Genomic DNA, 26,475 nt, shown 5'->3' with positions numbered 1-26,475 from the left:
TCCTACACATACGCACGCAATCCTCACCCACCCCCTTACCTGAACTGCGCCTCACAGCTGATTTTCGGCTGGTTTCAAGCCTTTGTCAGCCTCCCAGAGGCTTGAGGAAGGCTTCTGCAGGCTTCTGCGGGCTTTGCAGGCCGAAAACTAGCCTCGTTTCGTCACTTCCGGTATTTTCAGAAAAACAGGAAGTGACGAAACAGGGCTAGTTTTCGGCCCTCAAAGCCTGCAGAAGCCCTCCTCAAACCTTTGAGAGGCCCAAAAAAGGCCTCAAACTGGCCGAAAATCAGCTGTGAGGTGCACGCGTGCGCAGTGAGGTAAGTTTGCCTGCAGTGCACGTGCTGGCACAAATGGCTCTGTGTGCCACCTGTGGCATGCGTGCCATAGGTTCACCATCACAGTTATAGAGGAAAGGACTTTTACTGAAAATTGAAGTGGTATCATCAGAAGAATACAAGATCTGAAGCAATAGGTGCGAAAATCACATATACAGAGTTATGGCAACGTTCCCACTCCCAATAGTTCAAAGTGGCCATCCAATCTGAGTTTTTTATTTATTTATTTATTTATTTGATTTGCCAATTGTTTACAAGATAATAAGTATAAGTGTATACATAGTTGTGAATACATGAAATGGGTACATATATGAAAAATAAAAGAATAGGAGAAACAATAGGACAGGGACGGTAGGCACGTTGGTGCGCTTATCTTCAGGTGGTGTTTCAAACATCCGGTATGCCAAGATGCGTAGACAGATAAGAGGCTACATTTGCGCAGTAAGCAAGAAAACACCCCAACTTTTACATTTCACCAACTTAAACCTCCAGCACTCTTCCCGCCATGAAGTCCAATTATTCTCCCCTCCCCCCGTTTCTATGGCAGCCGGAAAGATAAGCAGAAGGAGGATTCTTGGAGGTTGACACAGACAGCAGTGAGGCGGGGGAGCTTATGGAACTGGTTCCCAATTGAGAAAGCAGGGTTGACTCAGGAGTAAGGCCCCACCTTGGATATGATTGGCCCCTCCCATAAGACATAAAAGAGGAGTGAACGGGACGTGAGCTTTTGCAAGAAGTAATTAGTTTGTCTGGTTGGTTCAAGCTTTGGAAAGTTCTGTTGGACCCTGTGTCAAGTTTGGCCTTGCTCTGCATTTGGCCATTCGTTCTCTAGACGCGTTCCAAGTGAGATAAGGAGGGTGTTTATCAACATTCCCCTGAAAGACTGTTTGTGAAGCCTTGCAGGCTGTGAATGAACGTAATTCACAGCCGTGGGAATTAAAAGAGGTTTTGCCGGAACTAAGATTGTGTTTTATGCTTTCTGAGGAAGCCTAGGTCAGAACATGGGGTGATTCACTTAATAAACGTGGCAAAAAAAAGTCATAAAATGGGGCAAAGCTCGCTGAACAAATATCTCACTTAGCAACATAAATGTTGGCCTCCATCGTGGTTCATAAGTCGAGGACTGCCAGTATCTCCACACAAACGTACCATCCTCGAGTTGGCTGGGAAGACTCACTACAAGGACTGCCATTTCCATTCGGATACTTGACAACTGACTCACATATATGACAATCGCAGTGTCCTGGGGTCATGTGATTCCCCCTTTTTGTTTACCTTCTGACAAGCCAAGTTGATGGGGAAACCAGATTCATTTAATAATGGCAGAGATTCCCTTAACAAACGTGGCAAGAAAAGTCATAAAATGGGGCCAGACTCACTCAACAAATGTATCACTTGGAAACAGAAATGTTGGACTCCATTTCGGTCGTATGTTGAGGACTGCCTGTGCTGCTTTATATTATACTGGTGAGGCCACACTTGGAATACGGCATCCAGTTCTGGTCACCATAGTTACAAAAAGGGATCTTGAGACCCTAGTCTAGAAAGAGGGCAGAGAAGGGCAACCAAGATGATCGGGGTCTTGAAGTTGAGACTCTAGTCTAGAAAGAGGGCAGAGAAGTGCAACCAAGATGATCGGGGTCTTGAAGTTGAGACTCTAGTCTAGAAAGAGGGCAGAGAAGGGCAACCAAGATGATCGGGGTCTTGAAGTTGAGGCTCTAGTCTAGAAAGAGGGCAGAGAAGCGCAACCAAGATGATCGGGGTCTTGAAGTTGAGGCTCTAGTCTAGAAAGAGGGCAGAGAAGCGCAACCAAGATGATCGGGGTCTTGAAGTTGAGGCTCTAGTCTAGAAAGAGGGCAGAGAAGCGCAACCAAGATGATCGGGGTCTTGAAGTTGAGGTTCTAGTCTAGAAAGAGGGCAGAGAAGCGCAACCAAGATGATCGGGTCTTGAAGTTGAGACTCTAGTCTAGAAAGAGGGCAGAGAAGCGCAACCAAGATGGTCGGGGTCTTGAAGTTGAGACTCTAGTCTAGAAAGAGGGCAGAGAAGCGCAACCAAGATGATCGGGGTCTTGAAGTTGAGACTAGTCTAGAAAGAGGGCAGAGAAGCGCAACCAAGATGATCGGGGTCTTGAAGTTGAGGCTCTAATCTAGAAAGAGGGCAGAGAAGCGCAACCAAGATGGTCGGGGTCTTGAAGTTGAGACTCTAGTCTAGAAAGAGGGCAGAGAAGCGCAACCAAGATGATCGGGGTCTTGAAGTTGAGGCTCTAGTCTAGAAAGAGGGCAGAGAAGCGCAACCAAGATGGTCGGGGTCTTGAAGTCGAGACTCTAGTCTAGAAAGAGGGCAGAGAAGCGCAACCAAGATGGTCGGGGTCTTGAAGTTGAGACTCTAGTCTAGAAAGAGGGCAGAGAAGCGCAACCAAGATGATCGGGGTCTTGAAGTTGAGACTCTAGTCTAGAAAGAGGGCAGAGAAGCGCAACCAAGATGATCGGGGTCTTGAAGTTGAGGCTCTAGTCTAGAAAGAGGGCAGAGAAGCGCAACCAAGATGATCGGGGTCTTGAAGTTGAGGCTCTAGTCTAGAAAGAGGGCAGAGAAGCGCAACCAAGATGATCGGGGTCTTGAAGTTGAGACTCGAGTCTAGAAAGAGGGCAGAGAAGCGCAACCAAGATGATCGGGGTCTTGAAGTTAAACCACATGATGAATGTTTAAGGGAACTAGGCAGGGTGGGATTCAGCCAGTTTGGGCCGGTTTGGGCGAACCGGGGGTTAAATTTACATCTGGTTCATCAAACCAGTAGTTGAACTGACCGGCTGCCCCCCCCTCCTCCCTCCCCCTCCCCTTCCAGGAATCTCCACATGGCCTGTTTTGGAAGTAAGTGCAGGATCCACGCAGAGGCTCTGGGAGGATGAAAAATGGCCCGCTTGGAAGTTTCAGAAGTCCAGAAACGGGCCTGTTTCCAGCTTCCGGAGAGCCTCCGGAGCCCGGGGGAGGCCATTTTCACCCTCCCAGAGGCCCGAGGGAAGCCTCCGGACTCTGGGGAAGGTGAAAAACGGCCCTCCCAGAAGGGCCACGCCCACCACGCCCACGCCCACCCAGCAACCGGGCAGAGAACCGGTTGTTGGGATTTTTGATTCCCACCCCTGGAACCAGGAATGCCTAGCCTACCAAAGAGAAGGGTTAGGAGGGCGATGATAAGAACTTCCTCAGGGGTTCTTGCTGCAGTGATTAAAGTGCAGCACTGCAGGCTACTTCTGCTGCCTGCCGGCTGCCTGCAAATTGGAAGTTCGATTCTCACCAGGCTCAAGGTTGACTTAGCTTTCCATCCTTCCGAGGTGGGTAAAATGAGAACCCTGATAGTCGGGGGAAAGAGGCTGACTCTGTAAACTGCTCAGAAAGGGCCATAAAGCACTGTGAAGCAGTGTATAAGTCCAAGTGCTGTTGCTATAACTGTCTTCCAGTATTTGAGGGGTGACACAGAGAAGAGGGGGTCGATTTATTCTCCATAGCACCTGAGGGCAGGACAAGAAGCAACAGGTGGACGCTCCTGAGAAGGAAACCTAAGCAGGACCTAAGAAACAAAAAAAATTCCTGACCATGAGAACAAATCATGAATGGAACAGCTTGCCTCCCCGGAGTCGGGGATGCTCCATCATTCGAGGTTTTCGGGAACAGAACAGAAACCATTTGGCCACCATGGTATTAAGGAGTCTTGCTCTGTAGCAAGGGGTTGAACTAGAAGACCTCCAAGATCCCTTCCAGCCCTAGGGCTCTATGGTTGTACCTTTCAGTTTGGCTTTGAAGATGGAGGAGGGTTCGACTGGGAAAAGAGAGTGGTGACTTTGTTTAGGGTTAAATCTAGGCTGGCATTTCCAAAATCAGTTCCAGACATAACACACACACACACACACACACACACACACACACACACACACAAACCATAGTGCGTACAATCTCCCACCAAGGGTTTGTTGCACAACCCACTGCCCTGATTCCAGCCAAGGCAGAGCTTCAGATTTCAAACTTGGATTGAAAGGAGTGAGGGGCTTGTTTGCAAACATCGGGGCTTTGAGAGGAATGCAGAGTTGGGGGCAGGGGAAGAGAAGAGGAGAGGAGGAGGAGGAGGAGGAGGAGGAGAGAGGAGGAGGAGAGAGGAGGAGAAAGAGAGAGAGGGGAGGGGAGGAGAGAGAAGAGGAGAGGAGAGAAGAGAAGAGATGGGACGGAGGAAGGGAAGGGAGAGGAGAGAGAGAGAGAGGAGAAAAGAGAGACAAGACAAGAGGAGGGAGGGAGGAGGAGAGGAGAGGAGAAGAGAAGAAAGGAGGGGAGGGAGAAGAGAGAGGAGAAGAAAAGAAGACAGAGAAGAAGAGAAGAGGAGGAGGAGAGAGAGAGGAGAAAGAGAAGACAAGAGAGGAGGAAGGAAGAAGAGTAGAGGAGGAGACAAGAGAAGAGAGGAGAGGAGAAAAAGAGAAGAGGAGGAGAGAGAGAAGAGGGGAAGGGAGAGGAGAAGAGAGGAGGAAGGAAGAAGAGGAGAGGAGGAGACAAGAGAGGAGGAGAGGAGAAAGAGAAGAGGAGAGGAGAGAGAGGAGAGGAGAAAAGAGAAGACAGGAGGGGAGGAAGAGTAGAGGAGGAGAAAGAGAAGAGAGAGAGGGGGAGAAGAAGAGAGAGAGAGAAGACAAGAGAAGACAGGAGAGGAGGAGAGAAGAGAAGAGGAGGAGGAGAGAGAGAGGAGAAAAGAGAAGACAAGAGAGGAGGAAGGAAGAAGAGGAGAGGAGGAGACAAGAGAAGAGAGGAGAGGAGAAAGAGAGAGAGGAGAGGGAGAAGGGGAGGAGAGGAGAGAGAAGAGGAGAGAGGAGAGGAGAAAGAGAAGACAAGAGGGGGAGAAGAGTAGAGGAGGAGACAAGACAAGAGAGGAGAGGAGAAAAAGAAGAGAAGAAAGAGAAGGGGGAGGGGAGAGGAGAGGAGAAGAGAGGAGAGAGGAGAGGAGAAAAGAGAAGACAAAGAGGGGGGAGGGGAGAAGAATAGAGGAGGAGACAAGAGAAGGGAGGAGAGGAGAAAAAAGAGAAGAGGAGAGGAGAGGGGAGGGGAGAGGAGAAGAGAAGAGAAAAAAGAGAAGAGGGGAAGAGGAGAGGAGGAGATGAGGGGAGGGGAGTCACTTAACAGCCATGTTATTAACTTGACAACTGCCCTGATTCACTTAACGACTGTCGCAAGAAAGGTCATAAAATGGGGTGAAACTCACTGAACAACTGTCCTGCTTAGCAACTGACATTTCGCGCTCAATTGTGATTGTAATTCGAGGACCACCTGTAGTATCAATGTAGTAGTATTAAGCGTGGCCTGTTTTATTTTGAGGGTTCCGTGTGCTGTGAGACTTCAACATGTTTAGTTGGTGTATCATCCAGAATGCAAATGCGATGCAGAGGACAGAGGGAACGGCCTTGAGAGCCAAAAGCACCAGCAAGGCAATGTCAGATAAGGGGTATCTGAGCCCAGGCTACAAAGGTAACATGAGAAAATGTCTCAGGCAGGCAATCCCCCTCCCTACTTTTCGTGATTACAAATGGGGGACAGGGGGAGCATGTATTCGGACTTGCAAGGTTTTCACACTAAAGCTTTACAATAAAATTAGCACTGACCAATATGAGATTGTGTTCCTAATCTAATCAGATAATTTTCATGCCTAAAGCGGGACTAGAACTCACAGTCACCTGGTGATTGGCCCAAAGTCACTTAGCTGGCTTTCCTGCCTAAGGCGGGACTGGAACTCACTGCCACCTGGTGATTGGCTCAAAGTCACCCAGCCTTCTTTCATGCCTAAGGCAGGACTAGAACTCACTGCCACCTGGTGATTGGCCCAAAGTCACCCAGCCTTCTTTCATGCCTAAGGCAGGACTAGAACTCACTGCCACCTGGTGATTGGCCCAAAGTCACCCAGCCTTCTTTCATGCCTAAGGCAGGACTAGAACTCACAGTCACCTGGTGATTGGCTCAGAGTCACCCAGCCTTCTTTCATGCCTAAGGCAGGACTAGAACTCACTGCCTCCTGGTGATTGGCTCAAAGTCACCCAGCCTTCTTTCATGCCTAAGGCAGGACTAGAACTCACTGCCTCCTGGTGATTGGCCCAAAGTCACCCAGCCTTCTTTCATGCCTAAGGCAGGACTAGAACTCACTGCCACCTGGTGATTGGCCCAAAGTCACCCAGCCTTCTTTCATGCCTAAGGCAGGACTAGAACTCACTGCCACCTGGTGATTGGCCCAGTCACCCAGCCTTCTTTCATGCCTAAGGCAGGACTAGAACTCACTGCCACCTGGTGATTGGCCCAAAGTCACCCAGCCTTCTTTCATGCCTAAGGCAGGACTAGAACTCACTGCCACCTGGTGATTGGCTCAGAGTCACCCAGCCTTCTTTCATGCCTAAGGCGGGACTAGAACTCACAATCCCCCAACTGCCTCGGGGGCCCAACCTGGAATGGCAGATTGAAGTCTTCCAATGCCAGAAATCCAAGAATGCTCACCACCAAGCTAGCCATAGCATCAAACCATGAATTTTATTAATTCACTGTGGCGATGGATTAAGTCAGAAAGAGGGTGAAAGTTGTGTGAATGCAGCTACGTCCATCGCTTCCCCATCAGATCCTATTGATGGCTGGAGACCTCTTGTTGGCAACCCAGCCATAATGTGATTTCTATGTTTTAGTTTTGGCTTCCTGGAATACGAATTGAGCCAAAGGTGATTTACTCAATAAACCACCATTAAACCACACCTACATGGGCACCCAGCAGAGGCATTCCCAGGCGCTGCATGAAAGGAACCTCATAACGGATGGAGGAAATTTGACTAACGTCACTGCCGATGAAAAAAAAATAAAGCCAGTCCATCTTGAGAACATTTGTAAGCTGGTTACCCAAATTAAGAAATAGAGGCAGTTGATTAATTAGCTACATCTACATAAATGCGCTGGTTAAACTAAAGGAATTGTTCTAAAGTTTTTTTCTTTAAAAAAAACCAAAAAAACCCACACATTGTTTTGGAGGATGGTGCGCAGGAGCAACATGAAAGCGATGTGTCAGAAGCACAGATGGGTTCGCCCCTATTGTAGCGTGGCCATGTTGCATGGTGGCCTCCTGTTTGATGCTGTGGCCAGGTTGGGGTTGGTCATTCCTAAACTGGTGGCATTGGGAGACTTCAATCTGCCCTTACAGGTTGGGCCCCCAAGTCTGAAAGCACCAGAAACTGGGGGGGAGTTCTAGTCCTGCCGCCTTAAGCATGGAAGCTGGCATCAGAGCTCTTTGCAAGAGTCTTGGCCAATATGCTGGACTTCCCTCCTTTCCTTTCTTTCCTTTTCCCTTGCTTCCCACTTTCCTTCCTTTTTTCCTTCCTTCCTTTCCCTTTCTTCTTCCCCTCTTTCTTTCCTTCCCTCTTTCCTTTTCTTTCTTTCCTTTTCCCTTCCTTCCTTCCTGTGTGCCTTCTTTCCTCCCCCTTCCTTCCTTTCTTTTCTTCCTTCCTTTTCATTTCTTTCTTTTTTCTTTCCTTCCTTCCTTCCTCTTCCTCTGTCTTTTTCATTTTTTTCTTTCCTTCCTTTCCTTTCTCTTCCTTTTTTCTTTCCTTCCTTCCTTTCTTTCATTCCTTTTGCCTTCCTTTGTTTTTTCCTTTTCCTTCCTTCCCTCCTTTCCTCCGCCCCTCTTACTTTTTCTTTTCTCATTTCCTTTCTTTTCCTCCTTCCTTCCTTTTTCTCCTTCTTTTCCTTTTTCTTCCTTCCTTCCTTCCTCCCTTTTCTTTCTTTCTTTCTTTTCTTTCCTTCCTTCCTTCCTCTTTCTTTGTCTTTTTCATTTTTTCTTTCCTTCCTTTCTCTTCCTTTTTCTTTCCTTCCTTCCTCCTTTTCTTTCTTTTTCTTTCTTTCTTTCTTTCTTTCTTTCCTTCCTTCATCTTTTCATTTTTCTTTCCTTCCTTTCCTTTCTCTTCCTTTTTCTTTCCTTCCTTCCTTCCTTTCCTTCCTTTTTCCTTCGTTTTTTCCTTTTCCTTCCTTCCCTCCTTTCCTCCACCCCTCTTACTTTTTTTTTCTCATTTCCTTTCCTTTTTCCCTCCTTCCTTCCTTCTTTCCTTTTTCTCCTTCCTTCCTTCTTTCCTTTTTCTTCCTTCCTTCCCCCTTTCTTTCTTTCTTTCTTTCTTTCTTTCTTTCTTTCTTCTTTCTTTCTTTCCTTTCTTTCTTTCTTTCTTTCTTTCCTTCCTTCCTTTCCTTCCTTCCTTCCTTCCTTCCTTCCTTCCTTCCCTTCCTTCCTTCCTTCCTTCCTTCCTTCCTCTTTCTTTCTCCTGAAGCAGCCATTCATCCTTTGTTGGAAAGCCAAGGGCTCCTCAACCTGAGGTCTTCTTCTTCTTCTTCTTCCCCAGAGAATTTGAGGGGTCATTTGTGGAAAGAAATGAGGACGCCTGGCACAGCCGCAGCTTGCATTTGTCCCCAAACCGCAGCTGAAGCCCTCCAGTCCTCTCAACGCTGGGAAGAGAGTTCGCATGTCAGAGATGATTCTCCCTTTGAACCCAGAAGGAGCCCCCACCATGCATACGGCCCCCACCCCGTGGTTCTGCCCAGGCTCCCAGCCCCATCTGACTCCAATTGCTGGCAAGGTCTTTGAAGTGCAAAAGAATGGGAAGGAAGCGTCATTGTCCTCTCCAAGAACTTTGGGGTGGCACCAGATGATGAGGATGAGGATGAGGAGGATGACTGGATTTCTGCTTTTAAAATTTCAGAAGGACGGGCCACTTTGCTTCCAGGCAGCACATAAGAACAACTTGCTTCCAGAAGTTGTAAATGCTCCAACGGTTTTTAAGGAGAGACTGGATAACCATTGGTTTGAAAGTGGGGTAGGGTTTGCTGCCTAAGCAGGGGGTTGGACTAGAAGACCTCCAAGGTCCCTTCCAACTAGTTTCTATCTCTATCCTATTCTGTCCTGTCCGGTCCTGTCCGGTCCTATTCTATTAGATTCTATATAGAATCTAATAGGATAGGATAGGATAGGATAGGATAGGATAGGATAGGATAGGATAGGATAGGACAGGACAGGACAGAATCTAATAGGATAGGATAGGATAGGATGATAGGATAGGATAGGATAGGATAGGATAGGATAGGACAGGACAGGACAGGACAGAATCTAATAGGATAGGATAGGATAGGATAGGATAGGATAGGATAGGATAGGATAGGATAGGATAGGACAGACAGGACAGGACAGGACAGAATCTAATAGGATAGGATAGGATAGGATAGGATAGGATAGGATAGGATAGGATAGGATAGGATAGGATAGGATAGGATAGGATAGGACAGGACAGGACAGGACAGACAGGACAGGACAGAATCTAATAGGATAGGATAGGATAGGATAGGATAGGATAGGATAGGATAGGATAGGATAGGATAGGATAGGATAGGACAGGACAGAATCTAATAGGATAGGATAGGATAGGATAGGACAGGACAGAATCTAGATAGGATAGGATAGGACAGGATAGGACAGGACAGGACAGGACAGGACAGGACAGGACAGGACAGGATCAGGACAGGATAGGACAGGATCTAGGATAGGATAGGATAGGATAGGATAGGATAGGATAGGACAGGACAGGACAGGACAGAATCTAATAGGATAGGATAGGATAGGATAGGATAGGACAGGACAGAATCTAGGATAGGATAGGATAGGATAGGACAGGACAGGACAGAACAGAACAGAACAGAACAGAACAGAACAGAATAGAATAGAATAGAATAGAATAGAATAGAATGGAATAGAATAGAATAACTGGAATGGAATGGAATGGGATAGAATAACTGGAATGGAATGGAATAGAATAACTGGAATGGAATGGAATGGAATGTAAAGGAAAGGAATAGAATAACTGGAATGGAATGGAATAGAATGGAATGGAATGGAATAGAATGGAATGGAATGGAACAGAATAGAATAGAATGGAATGGAATGGAATGGAATAGAATAGAATAGAATAGAATAGAATAGAATAGAATAGAATAGAATAGAACAGAACAGAATAGAATTCTTTATTGGCCAAGTGTGACTGGACACACAAGGAATTTGTCTTGGTGCAAATGCTCTCAGTGCACATAAGACAAAAGATACATTCGTCAAGAGTCAAGAATCATAAAGTAGAACACTTAATAATAGTCATAGGGTACAGTAAGCAATCAAATCATACTAGGAAAAGATCAATAACAATAATTAGGATACAAGGAACAAGGTTACAGTCATACAGTCATAAGTGGGAGGAGAAATCAATATACAGAATATATTCCGTACATTGATTTCATGATGTGCCATCACAACAACCCTGCATAGTAGTTTGCTGTAGTTTAGTTTACTGTATTGTCATTGCACCTCGTACAACAAAATTAAATACCATCTTGAGTGTACATTATGACCATGAAAATAAACACAAACACACATTCTATACATTGAATTGAAAACCCCTGATGTTGCATTCATATTGCACTATACAGTAGAATTCAACAGAGCTACTGCCCTGGGATAGAAGCTGTTTTTCAGCCTATTTGTCCTTGTTTTTATTATCCTGTACCGTCTGCCGGATAGTAATAGTTCAAAAAAAAGGGGGTGCCCAGGATGAGATGGATCTTTGAGAATGTTTTGAACTTTCTTAAGGCAGCGGGAACTATAAATCTTTTCCAAAGAGGGGAGATGGCAACCAATGATCTTCTGGGCAATGAAGAAAAGGCACGAGTGGCTGTGTTCACAGACTCAATTCCTGCCCTACACATTCTCTGGGTTTGTAACCCAGGCAAAGCCACCTGCCACCTAACCAAGGTTAACCCGAACCATGCCTTGCTTGTGCCAACACGTAGAGGTAACCCTGGGCTTACAACCACTCATTGAGTGACTGTTCCAAGTTACAGCTGCACTAAAACAGGCATGTGACTATTTTTCACACTTACGGCCGCTGAAGCCTCCCCACGATCACGTCTGGCAACTGGTTCACATTTATGACCGTTGCGGTATCCCGGAGGGTCTTGTGATCCCCTTTCACGACCTTCTGACAAGGAAAGTCAACGGGGAAGACGGCTTCACTCAACAACCGTGCTGCTGCCTTAACAACGGCCGTGATTCACTTAACAACGGTGGCGCGAAAGGTCGTAAAATGGGGGCAAAGCTCATTTAACAACTGTCTCAGCAACAGAAATTTGGGGCTCAAGTGAGGTCCTAAATCAAGGACAACGACAACCACAGGGGACTTTGGAGTCCTGGGTGCTCTCTGGGCTGGGTTGTTTTCTTGTAGACATTTCATTACCCAAATAGGTGACATTATCAGTGCTAGAAGGGAAGGGGGTTGCAGGAGGAAGGAGGAGGAGGAGGAGGAGGAGGAGGAGGAGGAGGAAAATGACAGTGGGGTCCTTTGCTGTCTCTGAGCTAGATTGTTTTCTTGCCGACGTTTCATTACCCAACTAGGTGACATCATCAGTGCTAGAAGGCAGTGGCGTGTGCTCCCTGCCTACAGGTAGGGAGCAGTACAGGTGCCTACAGGTGTCCTCCCTGCCTCTATTTATGACAATTGAGCTCCACGTTTATGTTGCTAAGTGAAACATTTCTCAAGTGAGTTTTGCCCCATTTTACGACTTTCCTTGGAAGAGTTGTTAAGTGAATCATAGGAGTTATTCTGTGAGTAACCCAGCTATTAAGTGAATCTGGCTTCCCCATTGAATTTGCTTGTAGGTAGGTCGCAGAAAGAGATCCCAGGATCTTGGGACGCTGCCATTGTAAATACACGCCGGTTGCCAATCCTTTGAATTTTGAGATCAGGTGACCATGAGGGATGCTGCAGCCGTCCTAAGTGTGAAAAACGGTCCTAAGTCACTTTTTCCAGTGCTGTTGTAACTTGGAACGGTCACTAAATGAACTGCTGTAAGTCGAGGATAACCTGTGTACAGCAGCTTGCCCTGCCCATATTGATGGGGGTGTGGCATTCTCCTGGGTAGGTCCTGGATTCGGCTGATGTTTACTGCTTGTTTGTCTGGGGTTAATCCCTGCTTATCTTGTGCTGATTGCTGGCGAGGAAGTTTCAAGGGCTTCTTGAAGATCAAAAGCCTAAAACAAGAATGCCCCATACGGAGTTTAGAGCAGCAGTCTTCAAACTTGACAGCTTTAAGACTTGTGGACTTCAACTCCCAGAATTCCTCCTCCAGTCACGTTAGCTCAGGAATTCTGGGAGTTGAAGTCCACAAGTCTTAATCTTGCCAACTTTGGGTTTAGAGACTGACTGACAGGTAGATGGGCCAAGGGCTGCCTCGGTTCAGTATTTTGGTTCTCCCATCAGTCGCAACCCGATACCTATTCAGAACAGAACAGAGTAACAGAGTTGGAAGGGACCTTGGGAGGTCTTCTAGTCCAACCCCCTGCTCAAGCGGGAGATCTATACTTGGGAAAAAAACCCAAAGAGTCTGCAGGGAAATTCCCCACCCTGTTTTCCTACCGATCGATTATTCTTTATTTGGGATCGCAGGATACTGTCTCCAGCTCCATTCTCAGGGGGAGAAAGAGAGAGAGAGAGAGACTTTTGGCTTCATGCAAGGAAAGCAGCAGAAGCAGCAGAAGTCTTTCTTTCTATCCCTCAAACTCCGCCAGAAATGAGTCTTTGATGGCGCAGCCTCTTGGAGCAGGAGGCCTTGCAGGGTCCCAAAGGCTTATTTCTGGTGGAGTTTGGGGGACAGAAAGAAAGACTTTTGCTGCTTTCCTTGTGTGCAACCAAAAGCAGAAGAACAAAGAAGCGGAAAGAAGCACACACACCCCTCCGTGGCCAGGCCAGGTGTGTAGGGTGAGTGGGGCAAGTTCCCCCCTCCACCCTTTTCCCCCTCCGCTCACTACCTCGTGTTGTTTGCAATGGAAGGGACTCAAGCCTTGTGTTCCTGCAGGCCATGTGGGCAGTGCAGCCTTGTGTTCCCGTGCAGCCTGGATTAATTGCTTTGGGGGGGACATTTCTCTGCGGACCACCAAAATTTTCTGACGGACTACCAGTGGTCCCCGGCTGACCGGTTTGCTGCCATTGATCTATATCATTTCAGACAAACAGTTGACCAATCTTTTGTTAAAAACCTCCAGTGTTGAGGAAAGCTGTCCCCAACCTAGACGAAATGTTGAACCTCCAGGACTAAGAGCCCTCAATGAATATCTGCAGCCCCCTTTGGCAGACACTGCAAGTCTGTGATCATCACAATCTTGTGGCAATCAACTCCCCTAGTTTACCACCCACAAAATCTTCCACACGGGAAACAGTATTTTCATATCACTCCTCCCCTCATGTGCAAACTGGGACCCACCCCCCTGCTTTTCTTCCTTTCCTCCTCTTTCCTTTCCTTTCTTAACTTTCCTTTTCTTCCCTTCCTTTCCTTCCCTTTCCTACCTTTCTTTCCTTTCCTTCCATATCCTTCCTTTCCTTCTTTTCCTTCCTTTCCTTTTCCTTCCTTCCCTTCCCTTTCCTTTCCTTAACTTTCCTTTCCTTAACTTCCCTTCCCTTCCCTTCCCTTCCCTTCCCTTTCCTTTCCTTCCTTCCTTTCCTTAACTTTCCTTTCCTTAACTTCCCTTCCTCTTTCTTTTCCTTTCCTTTCCTTTCCTTCCTTCCTTCCTTCCTTCCTTCCTTCCTTCCTTCCTTCTTCCTTCTTCCTTCCTTCCTTCCTTCTTCCTTCCTTTCCTTTCCTTTCCTTTCCTTTCCTTCCTTCCCTTCCCTTCCCTTCCTTCCCTTTCCTTTCCTTTCCTTTCCTTTCCTTCTCCTTCTTCCTTTCCTTTCCTTCCTTCCTTCCTTCCTTCCCTTCCTTCCTTCCCTTCCCTTCCTTCCCTTTCTTTTCCTTTTTCCTTCTTTCTCCCTTAGGGGCTTCGAATCTAAGCCCATGCCCAGCGCAAACATCCCCTTTCAAAAAAGCGTTCCCAGCAATGCCACTGCAAGGCAGCCTCTGAAAAAGATCAGATTCTTTAGGTTTCGGAAGAAGAAAGTGGAGCGGCTGGAAGGAAAAGGATATTAAAACTTGCTTTAAAAATGTTGGCAGTCAGAAAGAGAAAAAAAGAAAGAAAGATGATGGATGGATGGATGGATGGATGGATGGAAGGAAGGAAGGAAGGAAGGAAGGAAGGAAGGAAGGAAGGAAGGAAGGAAGGAAGGAAGGAAGGAAGGAAAGATGAGGATGGGTAGCAGGGAGTAGAAGGAAGGAAGATAATTTGGATGGATGGATGGATGGATGGATAAAAGAGGGAGGGAGGGAGAAAGAAAGAAAAAGAAAGAAAGAAAGAAAGAAAGAAAGAAAGAAAAAAGAAAGAAAGAAAGAAAAAAGAAAGAAAGAAAGAAAAAAGAAAGGAAAGAAAGAAAGAAAGAAAGAAGAAAGAAAGAAAGAAAGAAAAAGAAAGAAAGAAAGAAAGAAAGAAAGAAAGAAAGAAAGAAAGAAAGAAAGAAAGAAAGAAAGAGAGAAAGAGACGGAGAAATAAAAGAAAGAGAGCTGATTTGATGTGGAAAGAAGGAAGGAAGCAAAACAGGAAGGAAAAGAGGAGTAGGTAGGAAGGAAGGAAGGAAGGAAGGAAGGAAGGAAGGAAGGAAGGAAGGAAGGAAGAAAGAAGGAAGGAAGGAAGGAAAAGAGAAAGAAAGATGATTTTGATGTGGAAAGAAAGAAGGAAAAAAGGAAGGAAGAAAAGAGGAAGGTAGGAAGGAAGGAAGGAAGGAAGGAAGGAAGGAAGGAAGGAAAGAAAGAAAGAAAGAAAGAAAGAAAGAAAGAAAGAAAGAAAGAAAGAAAGAAAGAAAGGTGATTTTGATGTGGAAGGAAGGAAGCAAAAAGGAAGGAAGGAAAGAGAGAAGGAAGGAAGGAAGGAGAAAGAAAGAAAGAAAGAAAGAAAGAAAGAAAGAAAGAAAGAAAGAAAGAAAGAAAGAAAGAAAGAAAGAAAGAAAGAGAAAAAGAGACGGAGAAAAAAAAGAAAGAGCTGATTTGATGTGGAAAGAAGGAAGGAAGCAAAACAGGAAGGAAAAGAGGAGAGGTAGGAAGGAAGGAAGGAAGGAAGGAAGAAAGGAAGGAAGAAAGGAAAGAAAGAAAGAAAGATGATTTTGATGTGAAAAGAAAGAAGGAAAGAAAGGAAGGAAAGAAGAGAGAAGGTAGGTAAGAAGGAAGGAAGGAAGGAAGGAAGGAAGGAAGGAAGGAAAGAAAGAAAGAAAGAAAGAAAGAAAGAAAGAAAGAAAGAAAGAAAGAAAGAAAGAAAGAAAGAAAGAAAGAAAGAAAGAAAGAAGGAGAAAGAAAGAAAGAAAGAAAAAAGGAAGGAAGGAAGGAAGGAAGCAAAAAGGAAGGAAGGAAAGAGAGAAGGAAGGAAGGAAGGAAAGAAAGAAAGAAAGAAAGAAAGAAAGAAAGAAAGAAAGAAAGAAAGAAAGAAAGAAAGAAAGAAAGAAAGAAAGAAAGAAAAGAAAGCTGATTTTGATTGGAAGGAAGGAAAGAGAGGAGAAGTAAGAAGTAAGTAGGTAGGTAGATAGGTAGGAGGGAAGGAAAACTTTGCCCCCTCCCTCGCCCTCCTCAAAGCAAGCCCCACCCCACCCCCAGCCGCTGTCCCCTGATCGCGTCCAGGCGACCTCGCAGGCTGTTTGCCCCCCCCGCGGTCCCTCCAGCGCTCGCTCGTTCCAAGCGGATTCGAGCCGCTTCTGCCGCCGCTACAGCCGCCAAGGAAGGGGCGGGGAGGGGTGAGCGGGGGGGGCTCGAGAAGAGAAGCCGTTTCCCACCCGGGCCCGCCTATTTCCTTGGAAAAAAACAAAGGAAACGGAGCCGAGCGCTGGGTTCGGTTTTCCAATCCCGGACGCCCCCTCTCTCCCCGACACACACACACACACACACACCCTCCTCCTCTCCTGCGTCCCCCGCCAGCTCCGTTTCTCCTCCCTCTTCCTCCCCCCAGCCGCCCGAAGCCTTTATAATGTGGCCCCTCGACGGCGAGCATCCTTCCAGTCCTCCTTCGGCCGGAGGACAGAGCCGCCGCCGCTCCTCCCCCTCAGCCCAGAGAAGGGACCGCGCCCACCGCCCGTCCTCCCGTCCGCCTCCGATCGCCCCAGCAGCGCCCGGCTCGCTCGCTCGCTCGCTCCTCTCCCGGGCCGTCCCGTTTTGGCTTCTCCCCGCTTGGGCCGCCCGTCCGCCCTTGCCGGTTCCAGTCTCTCCTTTCTCGGCCTCGCGCTCGACCCCCAGAGCTCCGTCCAGCTGGAATGAATAGACCTGAGCCCCCTTTCTGTGCAGAGGAGAAGATCCCGCAAGCCCGAGGCGACTTTTCATGGGGAGCCGTCGTCGCGGCTGCCGCTGCCGCCCCGCCGCCCGCCACTGCCCCCGCCGCCCCCGCCGCGCCTGATCCAGGGCTCGCTTACCCGGCCCCGCCGCCCCGCCGCCCCCGCCGCGCCACACCCGGCCCGCCGTCGTCGCCTCCTCCTCCAGCCGATCCCCCAGCCCCGAGCCCGGCTTCGGATACTGTCCCGGCGCCGCGGCGGCGGCGGCGGCGGCGGCGGCTCAACCCAGAGGCGCCCACTTGGCTTCGTCCTCCTCCTCCTCCTCCTCCTCCTCCTCCTCTTCTTCTTCCTCGGCGGCAGCGCCCAGCCCGGTTCCCAGCCCCGACGCCGCTTCGGCCGGCTATGGCTACGGAGGCGTCCCGGGCAAAAGCAGCAGCGGAGGCAACGGCAACGGCGAGGATTCGCGCATCCGTCGCCCGATGAACGCCTTCATGGTCTGGGCCAAGGACGAGAGGAAGCGGCTGGCCCAGCAGAACCCGGACCTGCACAACGCCGTGCTCAGCAAGATGCTCGGTAAGGGGTCCCCTGGCCACTGCTCTCCCCCCCCGCCCGTGACACACACGCACACACTCACGGGAGGGCGTCGAGGGTCCTCCTCTCCCCGCTGCCCTCTTGGCACACACACGCAGGGATACGCGCACAAACGCACACAGAGTGACCGGACTCCCCACTCCAACCGCCCCCCGCGTGACACAGAAGCAAGCGCGCACACACGCGCGCGTGGGACGGCGTCGGGGGTGTGTGTGTGTGTCCTCTTCCCAGTCCCTGTTTGTTACACACGCGCGTGCGGGGACACCTACACCCACAGACCAGACTCCCCACTTTCCACCCCCACCCCCGCGTGTGTGTGTCACGCGGGGGTCTTCTTCCGTCCACTCCCGCTTGTTACACGCACGCAGACCTGACTCCCACTCCTCCTGTGACATACAAACACGCACGCACACCCACAGTCACTCTTCCGGCTGCCCCCTTGGAACACACGCATTGATACACACACGCGCATACACACAGAGAGACAGGACTCCCCACTGTTTCTCCCCCGTGACACACACTCACACACCCACAGGATGGGTTCAAGGATGGGTTTCTGCTGCCCTCTTGGCACACACGCACTAATAGACACACACACACACACACACACACACACACACACACACACACACACACGGGACAGCGTTGGCGGTCTTCCACTGCCCTCTTGGCACACAGGCATTGATACACGTCCAGGCACACCGTGTACGCGCACACATCGGGCTCCCTACCTCCCCCCCCCCCACCTCCGTGGCACACAAACACACACACACACACACACACACACACACACACGGACAGGACTCTGCTTCCCGCTGTCCTTTTGATGCACACACACACACACACACACACACAGATACTGTACACACTAGATACAAAGAGAGATGGGGCTCACACACACACAGAGCACACATCTGATCTCTTCTTCCTCTTCTTCTTCTTCTTCCCCACCTCTCTCTCTCTCTCTCTCTCTCTCTCTCTCTCTCTCTCTCTCTCTCTCTCCACACACACACACACACACACACACACACACACAGCTCACTTTGCTTTCCGGGAGTCTCTTAACTTCTTGTAACCAAGTCCTGTGGAACTCCCAGCCACCAGATTCGCGTCAGGAGGAGTGGGGGGGGGAAGCATGAGCTCTGAAGTGCTCTCAGCCAGTCTGACTCCGTGGTCCATCCCAGGGGAGCCAGAGTTATGGTCTTCGGAATCCCTTGGTCTAGTCTAAGCCAGAGGTCTCCAAACTTGGCAAGTTTAAGACTTGTGGAAGTCTGCAAAAGTCTTAAAGTGGCCAAGTTTGGAGACCCTGACCTAAGCTTTGCTTGCTAACCAACATTGGTGGGATCCCAAGAATGGAGGAATTTGGGGGGGGGGCAATCTTGGTCCAAAATTGAGAAGAAGGGGAGGGGGGCTTATGAAATGAAGATGAGCGGATGGTTAGCTTAGAGATTCCGGGAGTTGAAGTCCGCAACTCTTAAAAGTTTCAGAAACACTGTCCAAAGGAGAAAAAGGTTGGGCTGATTTCCTCCACTTTTATTTAAGTGTGTTCGTAGGATCACAGAATCGAAGAGCTAGAAAGAACACACACACACACACCCCGAAGGTCATCTATTCTAGACCACCCTCTGACACTTAGGGTTAAGCCAGCATTTCTGATTAACAGAGGAATTTTATTCCGGCTGATCCAGGATGTGAGCAAGATCAGACCTGGGTCTACAACGGAACATAATCACATCCCAGCATTTTATCTTAATCTGAACTCAACCTATGTTCTATTTAACAACATTTTGCATCCTTATAATAATCTAAGGAATCAATTGAGACCGGACAAAAGAGATTTTAAACCTCTGAGGTCTATTTTAATTGAAATTCCAGAATCCATCATTTAAACAAATAAACTTAGGCCATATAAGCAGAATTTAAGAGAAATTCTCTTGAATTTCTCTTGAGCATGTGGTGAATTCTGGAATTTGCAAACCTAGACAGATGAACTCATTCATCCTTCTATTACACACCGAATTTCTCCTGATTTCCACTCTTCCAAGTATTTAGAGTTTAACTGCATTATTTGGGGTGATTAGATGACCGCTAAGGTGATTTCCAACCCTTATATTCTAAGACGTGATGAACCATCACATCTGGAAACCACAGCCAAGTAGTTGATGCTTAATAAAGTAGCAAACAATTAGGATTCAAGTACTAACAAAAGAGAATATTTGTAGCTCGGAGTTAAAACGAGTGGTCCTTTGGTGATCTCTGAGCTTGGTTGGTTTCTTGCAGACGTTTCGTTACCGAACTAGGTAACACCATCAGTACTCAAGCATTTGTGTCTTGAGGGAAAACGGCATTTATGGAAGACTATCTTTGGTGGTCAGTAGTGTTCTGTATCTGGAGGCAAAACAATTGCTGTGTTTACACAACGCTCTTAACTCGGTGTGTTCGCACAGCATATTGGATCATAAACTAACCAAGCAGGCAGATTTCATATAACACGCTAAACCACAGCAGGGAAATACATGGTGAGGTTAACTCTAATCAAGCTTCGTATGTTGCATAATTAAAGAGGTCTTTAACTCGCCAAGTTAAGCATAGTGTGAGTTAACACAGTATTGAATTCTTTATTGTTTGAGACTATTTAAATGTAATCCTAGTTGTATAATAATAATAATAATAATAATAATAATAATAATAATAATAATAATAATAATAACAACAACAACAACAACAACAATAATAATAATATCATCGTACAGCTTAAGAAGGTACTTGGTTGATACCTAGGACACTGGTAGCAACCTGTATCAACCATTAGCACCAGTCAATGGTATTTGTGATGCATTTTTGAATGTTCAGTTGACTTGAGTTTCATGTTTAATGAATAAAGTATATCATAATAATTTAACACCCTCAAACAACAACATCTACCTATCCCCAGTCCTTGGGCAGGACTCGGAAGATAAAAAGCCCAAATTCAATCTAAACATCTGGTTGACTGAGCGACGAACTATAATTTATTAAATATTGATACTGCCTGAATATCAACAATTCTATTAGTTATCGATTTATATGCCCCATTCTGGGTTGGGTATCATTTCTCCCAATCTTAAACAAATGGACTATATTTGCACTTTCAAACAAAAATAGAGATATTTTTTTTCTTCCTGTCCTGGAAAATGATTTTTTCAAAGAAAAAGGGATCATTATATATATGTTTAGATCTATTTTTTTTTCTTTTCCTGCCCTTAAAGTGTCTTTTTGAGACTGCAGGCAATCATAGAAAGATCACCAAAATGATTAGTAGTTATTGATAGCTGGATCCTCCTGGCTTTTACTTCTTCCAGGTTGTTAGGCTGTTAACTATCTTGTGGCCATGAGTTTCACAGTTCAATATCTCAAGGTGAAAAGCGCGCAAAATCTCCCATGATTCAGTCTTATTGGACAATCTGGGGTGCACATATTCTCCATTCTCCATGTGATAGATAATTTTATCCATGTTTTAATCTCTTTTCTTCACTCTCTCTTTATGGAACCGATTGTGGGAAAGCGCTATTTCTAAACCGAATCTGCATTGTAGCCACTTTAGACAACGTAATTTGGCTTTCGGTATTAAGCAAGACAATATGGAAAATGAATTTAAGAGCTTTTTTAAAAAAAGAAATATTTTTTACGCTCCAATGTTTATTGTCTCCGAGCCATTTCTTGTTCTTTAAATGCTTGACGGGATTGTAGTGAAATTAACTCTCTGTAAAGTATGTTATTTCCCTCTCTCTTTAAAGTGGAACTTGGCTCACTTTATAGGGTTTGAAAAATGTCCAAATTGCAATCTCACAGTTTCTGGAAAATGTTCCCTAAACAACGCGCCCTTTGATGTAGTGAGTCACAATTTGGAAGTTGTACACCTTTAAAAAAACCAGTTTGCCAACCCTGTCACGGACTTCACAAGAAACAAGCATACATTTTTTTGAATGCAATATTTTGGATGATGGAATAAGGACACCATGTTATTGTTTTTTAATTTAATTTAATTCCCCCCTATCTTTATTATTTTTTACAAATAACTCAAGGCGGCAGACACAACTTCCTATTCCTATTTTCTCCACAATAACAACCCTTGAGATGGATTGGGGTTGAGAAAGAATGACCGACCCAAAGTCATCCAGCCAGCTCACTTGCCTGAAGCAGAACTAGAACTCACTGTCTCCTGGCAATTGGCCCAAAGTCACCCAACTGGCTTGCATGTATAAGGCGAGACTAGAACTCACACTCTCCTGGTGATAGACCCAAAGTCATCCAGCCAGCTTTTGTGCCTAAGATAGGACAAGAACTCACTGTCTCCTGGTGATTGGCACTCAGAGTCATCCAGCCAGCTTTTATACTGAAGATGGGACTAGAACTCATGGTCGCCTTGTTTCTCTCCTGGTGCCTTAACTGCTAGACCAAACTGCCTCTCTTTATGCATCCTTATTGGGAAACTAGCAAATGGGCCTTAGTTTAAAAGACACCTCCACACCTACATTCGAAATATTATCGTACCTTAAAGACAGAGAGAGAGAAAGAAAGAGATTTAGTTGGAGACGCTCAGGAATCACAATTAGTTAATTGTGCATTTAATTAGAACCGGATTGCAATCTGTTAAAAATATCGGTGGGATCCTAACCTTATTAGCTGCTAAGATGCCCCCCAAATTATCATTTTGCTATTATGACAGGCAATCCTGGACTTACGGACCACAATGGACTCCCCAAATTTCTGTAGCTAAGCGAAGCATGTGTTAAGTGAGTTTTGCCCCATTTTACGACCTTCCTTGCCACCGTTGTTAAGTGAATGACTGCAGTGGTTAAGTTATTGACGCGCCTGTGAAGTGAATCTGGCTTCTCCCATTGACTTTGCTTGTCAGTAGGTCGCAAAACCTCATCGCATGACCCCGGGACACTGCCACCGTCATAAATATGAACCAGTTGCCAAGCGCCCGAATTTGGATCACGTTGAGGCTGCGACAGTCGTTAAGTGTGAAAAATGCTCACCAGCCCCTTTTTCCCCCCAGTGCCATTGTCACTTCGAATGGCCGCTAAATGAACCATTGTAAGTCTAGGACTGGGTCTGCTAGACCCTGATGTAAAAATCTTAACCGAGCGTGGAAATTCTTCGGAGCTCTGCGTCAGGATTTGGGGGTCCCTGCGGAAGGGACACAGGGACCCCCACAAAAAAAATGCTAAGATGGTTATCGCCACTGCTCTGTTGTAGCCTTGTCCCCTTTTTGGTATGCATCGCAAATGTGTTGCAAATGTTTTTTCTCGTGGTTTTGTCCCCCATGGTGGCAGCTACCATCATGACTTTTTTTAAAGAATAGAATAGAATAGAATAGAATAGAATAGTTGAAAGGGACCTTGGAGGTCTTCTAGTCCAACCCCCTGCTTAGGCAGGAAACCCTACACCACTTCAGACAAATGTTTATCTAATCTCTTCTTTAAAACTTCCAGTGTTGGAGCATTTACAACTTCTGGTGGCAAGCAGTTCCACTGATTCATTGTTCTGTCAGTTCTAGATTACTTCTCTCCTTGATTAGTTTTCACCCATTGTTTCTTGTCCTACTGTCAGGTGCTTTGGAGAATAGCTTGACTCCCTCTTCTTTGGGGCAGCCCCTGAAATATGGGAAGACTGCTATCCTGTCTTCCCTAGCCCTTCTTTTCATAAGACATACCCAGTTCCTGCAACCGTTCTTCATATGTTTCAGCCTCCAATCCCTTAATCATTTTTGTTGCTCTTCTCTGCACCCTTTCTAGAGTCTCAACATCTTTACTTGATCATGATTTTAGGGACACCTACCCCAACCTTTTGCCCTCCCTGCTGAGACTTAGTCCTTTAAACTCCTTCCCAAAGCGATACGCAGATCGTCCTCGACTTAACCAGCATTTAACGTCCATACGAAGTTACCACAGCGCTGACAAAAGCGACTTAACAGCTGTTTCCTCGTACTTACAACTATTGCAGCCTCCCTGTTTATTTTTATTTATTTGATTTATATTGCCGCCTATTCACCCCTGGCGGCGAGGCAGCTTGCACAATGTAAAAACCATATTTAAAACCAAAAAATAAAAATAAAATATTATGATTATTGATTTATTTATTTGTCAAAAGCTTACAGAAACAAGAATAAACATAAGTTTAAATACAAGAAATAGGGACTAATAATTGGGGACAATAGGACAGAGACGGTAGGCATGATGGTGCGCTTATGCACGCCCCTTACAGACCTCTTAGGAATGGGGTGAGGTCAATAGTGGATAGTTTGAGTGTAAAGGAGTCAGGGTTTGAGCAGGTGACAACAGAATCAGGTCACACGATCAAAATTTCAGGCACTTGGCAACCCGGTATGTATTCACAACATTTTGCAGGTCTTAAGATCATGTGAGTGTGTGTGTATGTCATTTTCCACCTTCCCAGCCGGCTTCCAACAAGCAAAGTCAACAAGATTTGCTTCACAACACCGTGATTCTCTTTAACAACTTGCAGCGATTTGCTTAACAATCGTGGCCAAAACAAAGGTCATAAACCTGGCCTTAATTTACTCCACAACCGCCTCACTTAGCAATGGAAATTCTACTCCCGACGGCTGTCGTAAATTGAGGACTAACCTGTATGGATTATATACATATATATATTTTGGTCAGGATCTTCGCATGCCTCAGTCACGTGTGAGCGATCTTGTCAGTTTTTTTCTGTGAAAGCCTTGGCAGTGTTGGCCGTTGGTGCGACAGCAGCATCTTTAGTTTAGTTTAGTTTTAGTTTAGTTTACTTTATTTGAAATCAAACACCATCTTCTGTGCCACATCATGACCATGAAAATAAACACAAACACTCGTGCTTCACACTCCACGCATTGAACCGAAAACCCCTGACACCGCACCATCTTCATAATAATAGAATGAGAGAGTTGGAAGGGTCTAATCAACAAACCCAGGGGAGAACCAGTCTGGAACTAAGGAGAAATTTCCTGACGTTGACAACAATCAATCATTAGAATAGCTTGCCTTCAGGAATTGTCGATGTTCCAACAGCAGAGGTTTTGAAGAAGAGACTGCACAGCCCAGAATTGTATACTGTCTTCTGTTGAACAGTTGAGTGTATTAGATTCAAAGACCTCCAAGGTCCTTTCCAACCCTATATAACAGACTAACAGAGTTGAAAGGGACCCTGGAGGTCTTCTAGTCCAACCCCCTGCACAAGCAGGAAACCCGATACCATTTAGGACAAACGGTTGTCCAATCTCTTCTTGAAAACCTCCAGTGTTGGAGCATCCGCAACTTCTGGAGGTAAGCAGTTCCAATGGTTAATTGTTCTACTATTAACTGTCAGGAAAATCCTCCTTAGTTCTAGGTTGCTTCTCTCCTTGATTAGTTTCCACCCGTTGCTTCTTGTCCTGCCTTCAGGGGCTTTTGCAGAATAGATTGACTCCCTCTTCTTTGGGGCAGCCCCAAAGACTGCAATCATGCCACCCTGAGTCCTTCTTTTCATTAAACTAGACCTATCCGATTCCTGCGACCGTCCGTCATGTGTCTTATCGTGCCCTCTCTTTTTCTCTTTCGGACCTCCCCAGGCCAGGCGTGGAAAGCCCTGAGCACCACCGACAAGCGCCCCTTCGTGGAGGAGGCCGAGATGCTCAGGATCCAGCACCTGCAGGACCACCCCAATTACAAGTACCGTCCCCGCCGGAAGAAGCAGGCCAAGAAAATCAAGAGGATGGAACCGAGCATCCTTCTCCACAACCTGCCACAGCCCTGCGGCGAGAATTTCGCCATGGGCCACCGCGGGGCCTCCAGTGGCATCAGCCACTCCCAGCCTCCGCCACTGAACCACTTCCGGGAACTGCGCTCCATGGGGTCAGAGATGGAGAACTACGGCCTCCCGACCCCGGAGATGTCCCCTCTGGATGTCCTAGAACAGGCGGAGCCTGCCTTTTTCCCACCTCACATGCAGGACGACTGCAATGTGATGTCCTTTCGTGGGTACCACCCACCTCCTCCTCCTCCGCCGCCGCCGATGGAGTTTTCCCCGGAAAAAAACCTGGGGAGGAACATGGTCATGGGGTACCCCCCCAACCCGCCCTCCCACCTGGCCGAAGCCATGAGGACTCCCCACCCGTCTGGGATGTACTACAACCAGATCTGCGCCGCGGGAGCCGCCAACGGGCTGTCGGCCCACCTGGGCCAGCTCTCCCCTCCTCCTGAATCGCACCAGCTGGACGGCGTGGAGCACTTGAACCCCAACGAGCTGTGGACAGAAGTGGACCGCAACGAGTTCGACCAGTATTTGAATATGAGCAGGACTCGTCCGGATCCTTCGGGCTTCGCCTACCACGTTTCCATGTCCAAAGTGACTCCGCGGAGCTGTGAGGACAACAGCCTCATCTCCGCCTTGTCCGACGCGAGCAGCGCTGTTTATTACAGCACCTGTATCACCGGGTAAACATTGAATTGAGGGAGAGGTTTGGGGCAGCCCCCACAAGCCGGGGGGGCGGGAACCGCTGTCTCCTCAGGGGCGCTGGGAAGTTCGAGCGGACGGGACATGCTCCGGATGGCTGCCGTTCAGTTTCCCGGGACTCCTTGGGGAAAGCTAGGACGGCGAACCCAGTATGAATGGGAGAGGAGATTGGGGCGCAGGCGTATAAGTAGTCCTTGAGTTACAACCACTTATTTAGCATCCATCCCGACGGCACTGCAAAAAAAGGTGACTCATGACTGGTCCTCGCACTTATGACTGTCGTCCCCGTCATGTGATCGCTTGGCAAGTGGCATGTATTTAACTGCCGCTGTTTGCAACCTTCCCCTCCGGCTCCTGACAACAAAGTCAATGGGGCAAGTCGGATTTGTTTAATGACCACTCGAATCACTTAACAGCTGCAGGGATTCACTAACCACTGGGGCAAAAAAGAAAAAAAAAAAAGGCCATACAATCGGGAGTGATTTGCTTACTGCTGCCTTGTTTAACAGTGGAAATCTTGGCCTCCCTTGTGGTTGTAAGTCGAGGATTACCTGCGTCCATTTAGATCAGGGCTTCCCAAACTTGACAACTTTAAGACTTGTGGACTTCAACTCCCAGAATTCTCCAGCCAGCTATAGCATTCTGGGAGTTGAAGTCCACAAGTCTTAAAGTTGCCAAGTTTGGAAGCCTCTGGTTTCGATAAATGTAGGCCACACAGATGCTAATGCTTTGCTCCAGAGAGGAAGAGGTGAGTTTGCTCTTTGCACGGGTTGTGAGGCTTCGAGCCGTGGAGAAGGAGACGGGGCTCAGCTGGCTGTGG

The 26,475-nt window shown here is 47.1% G+C and overlaps 1 protein-coding gene across 1 annotated transcript; it reads left to right on the top strand.

The window, feature by feature from the left end:
• The first annotated feature begins 16,295 nt into the window (after positions 1 to 16,295).
• Positions 16,296 to 26,078, top strand: SOX18 (SRY-box transcription factor 18). Its single transcript, XM_087962359.1, is given in 3 exon segments — positions 16,296 to 16,764; positions 16,767 to 17,156; positions 24,772 to 26,078. Coding segments are annotated over 3 exon segments (1,455 nt in total). The 5' UTR covers positions 16,296 to 16,568; the 3' UTR covers positions 25,641 to 26,078.
• The last annotated feature ends 397 nt before the right edge of the window (positions 26,079 to 26,475 follow it).

The sequence above is a fragment of the Notechis scutatus genome, chromosome 3 (assembly GCF_049901735.1).
Source record: "Notechis scutatus isolate UNSWTSFEM ecotype Mainland chromosome 3, rNotScu1.2, whole genome shotgun sequence".
In the NCBI taxonomy this organism is placed as follows: Eukaryota; Metazoa; Chordata; class Lepidosauria; order Squamata; family Elapidae; genus Notechis; species Notechis scutatus.
This window is presented reverse-complemented; position numbering and strand designations above follow the sequence as displayed.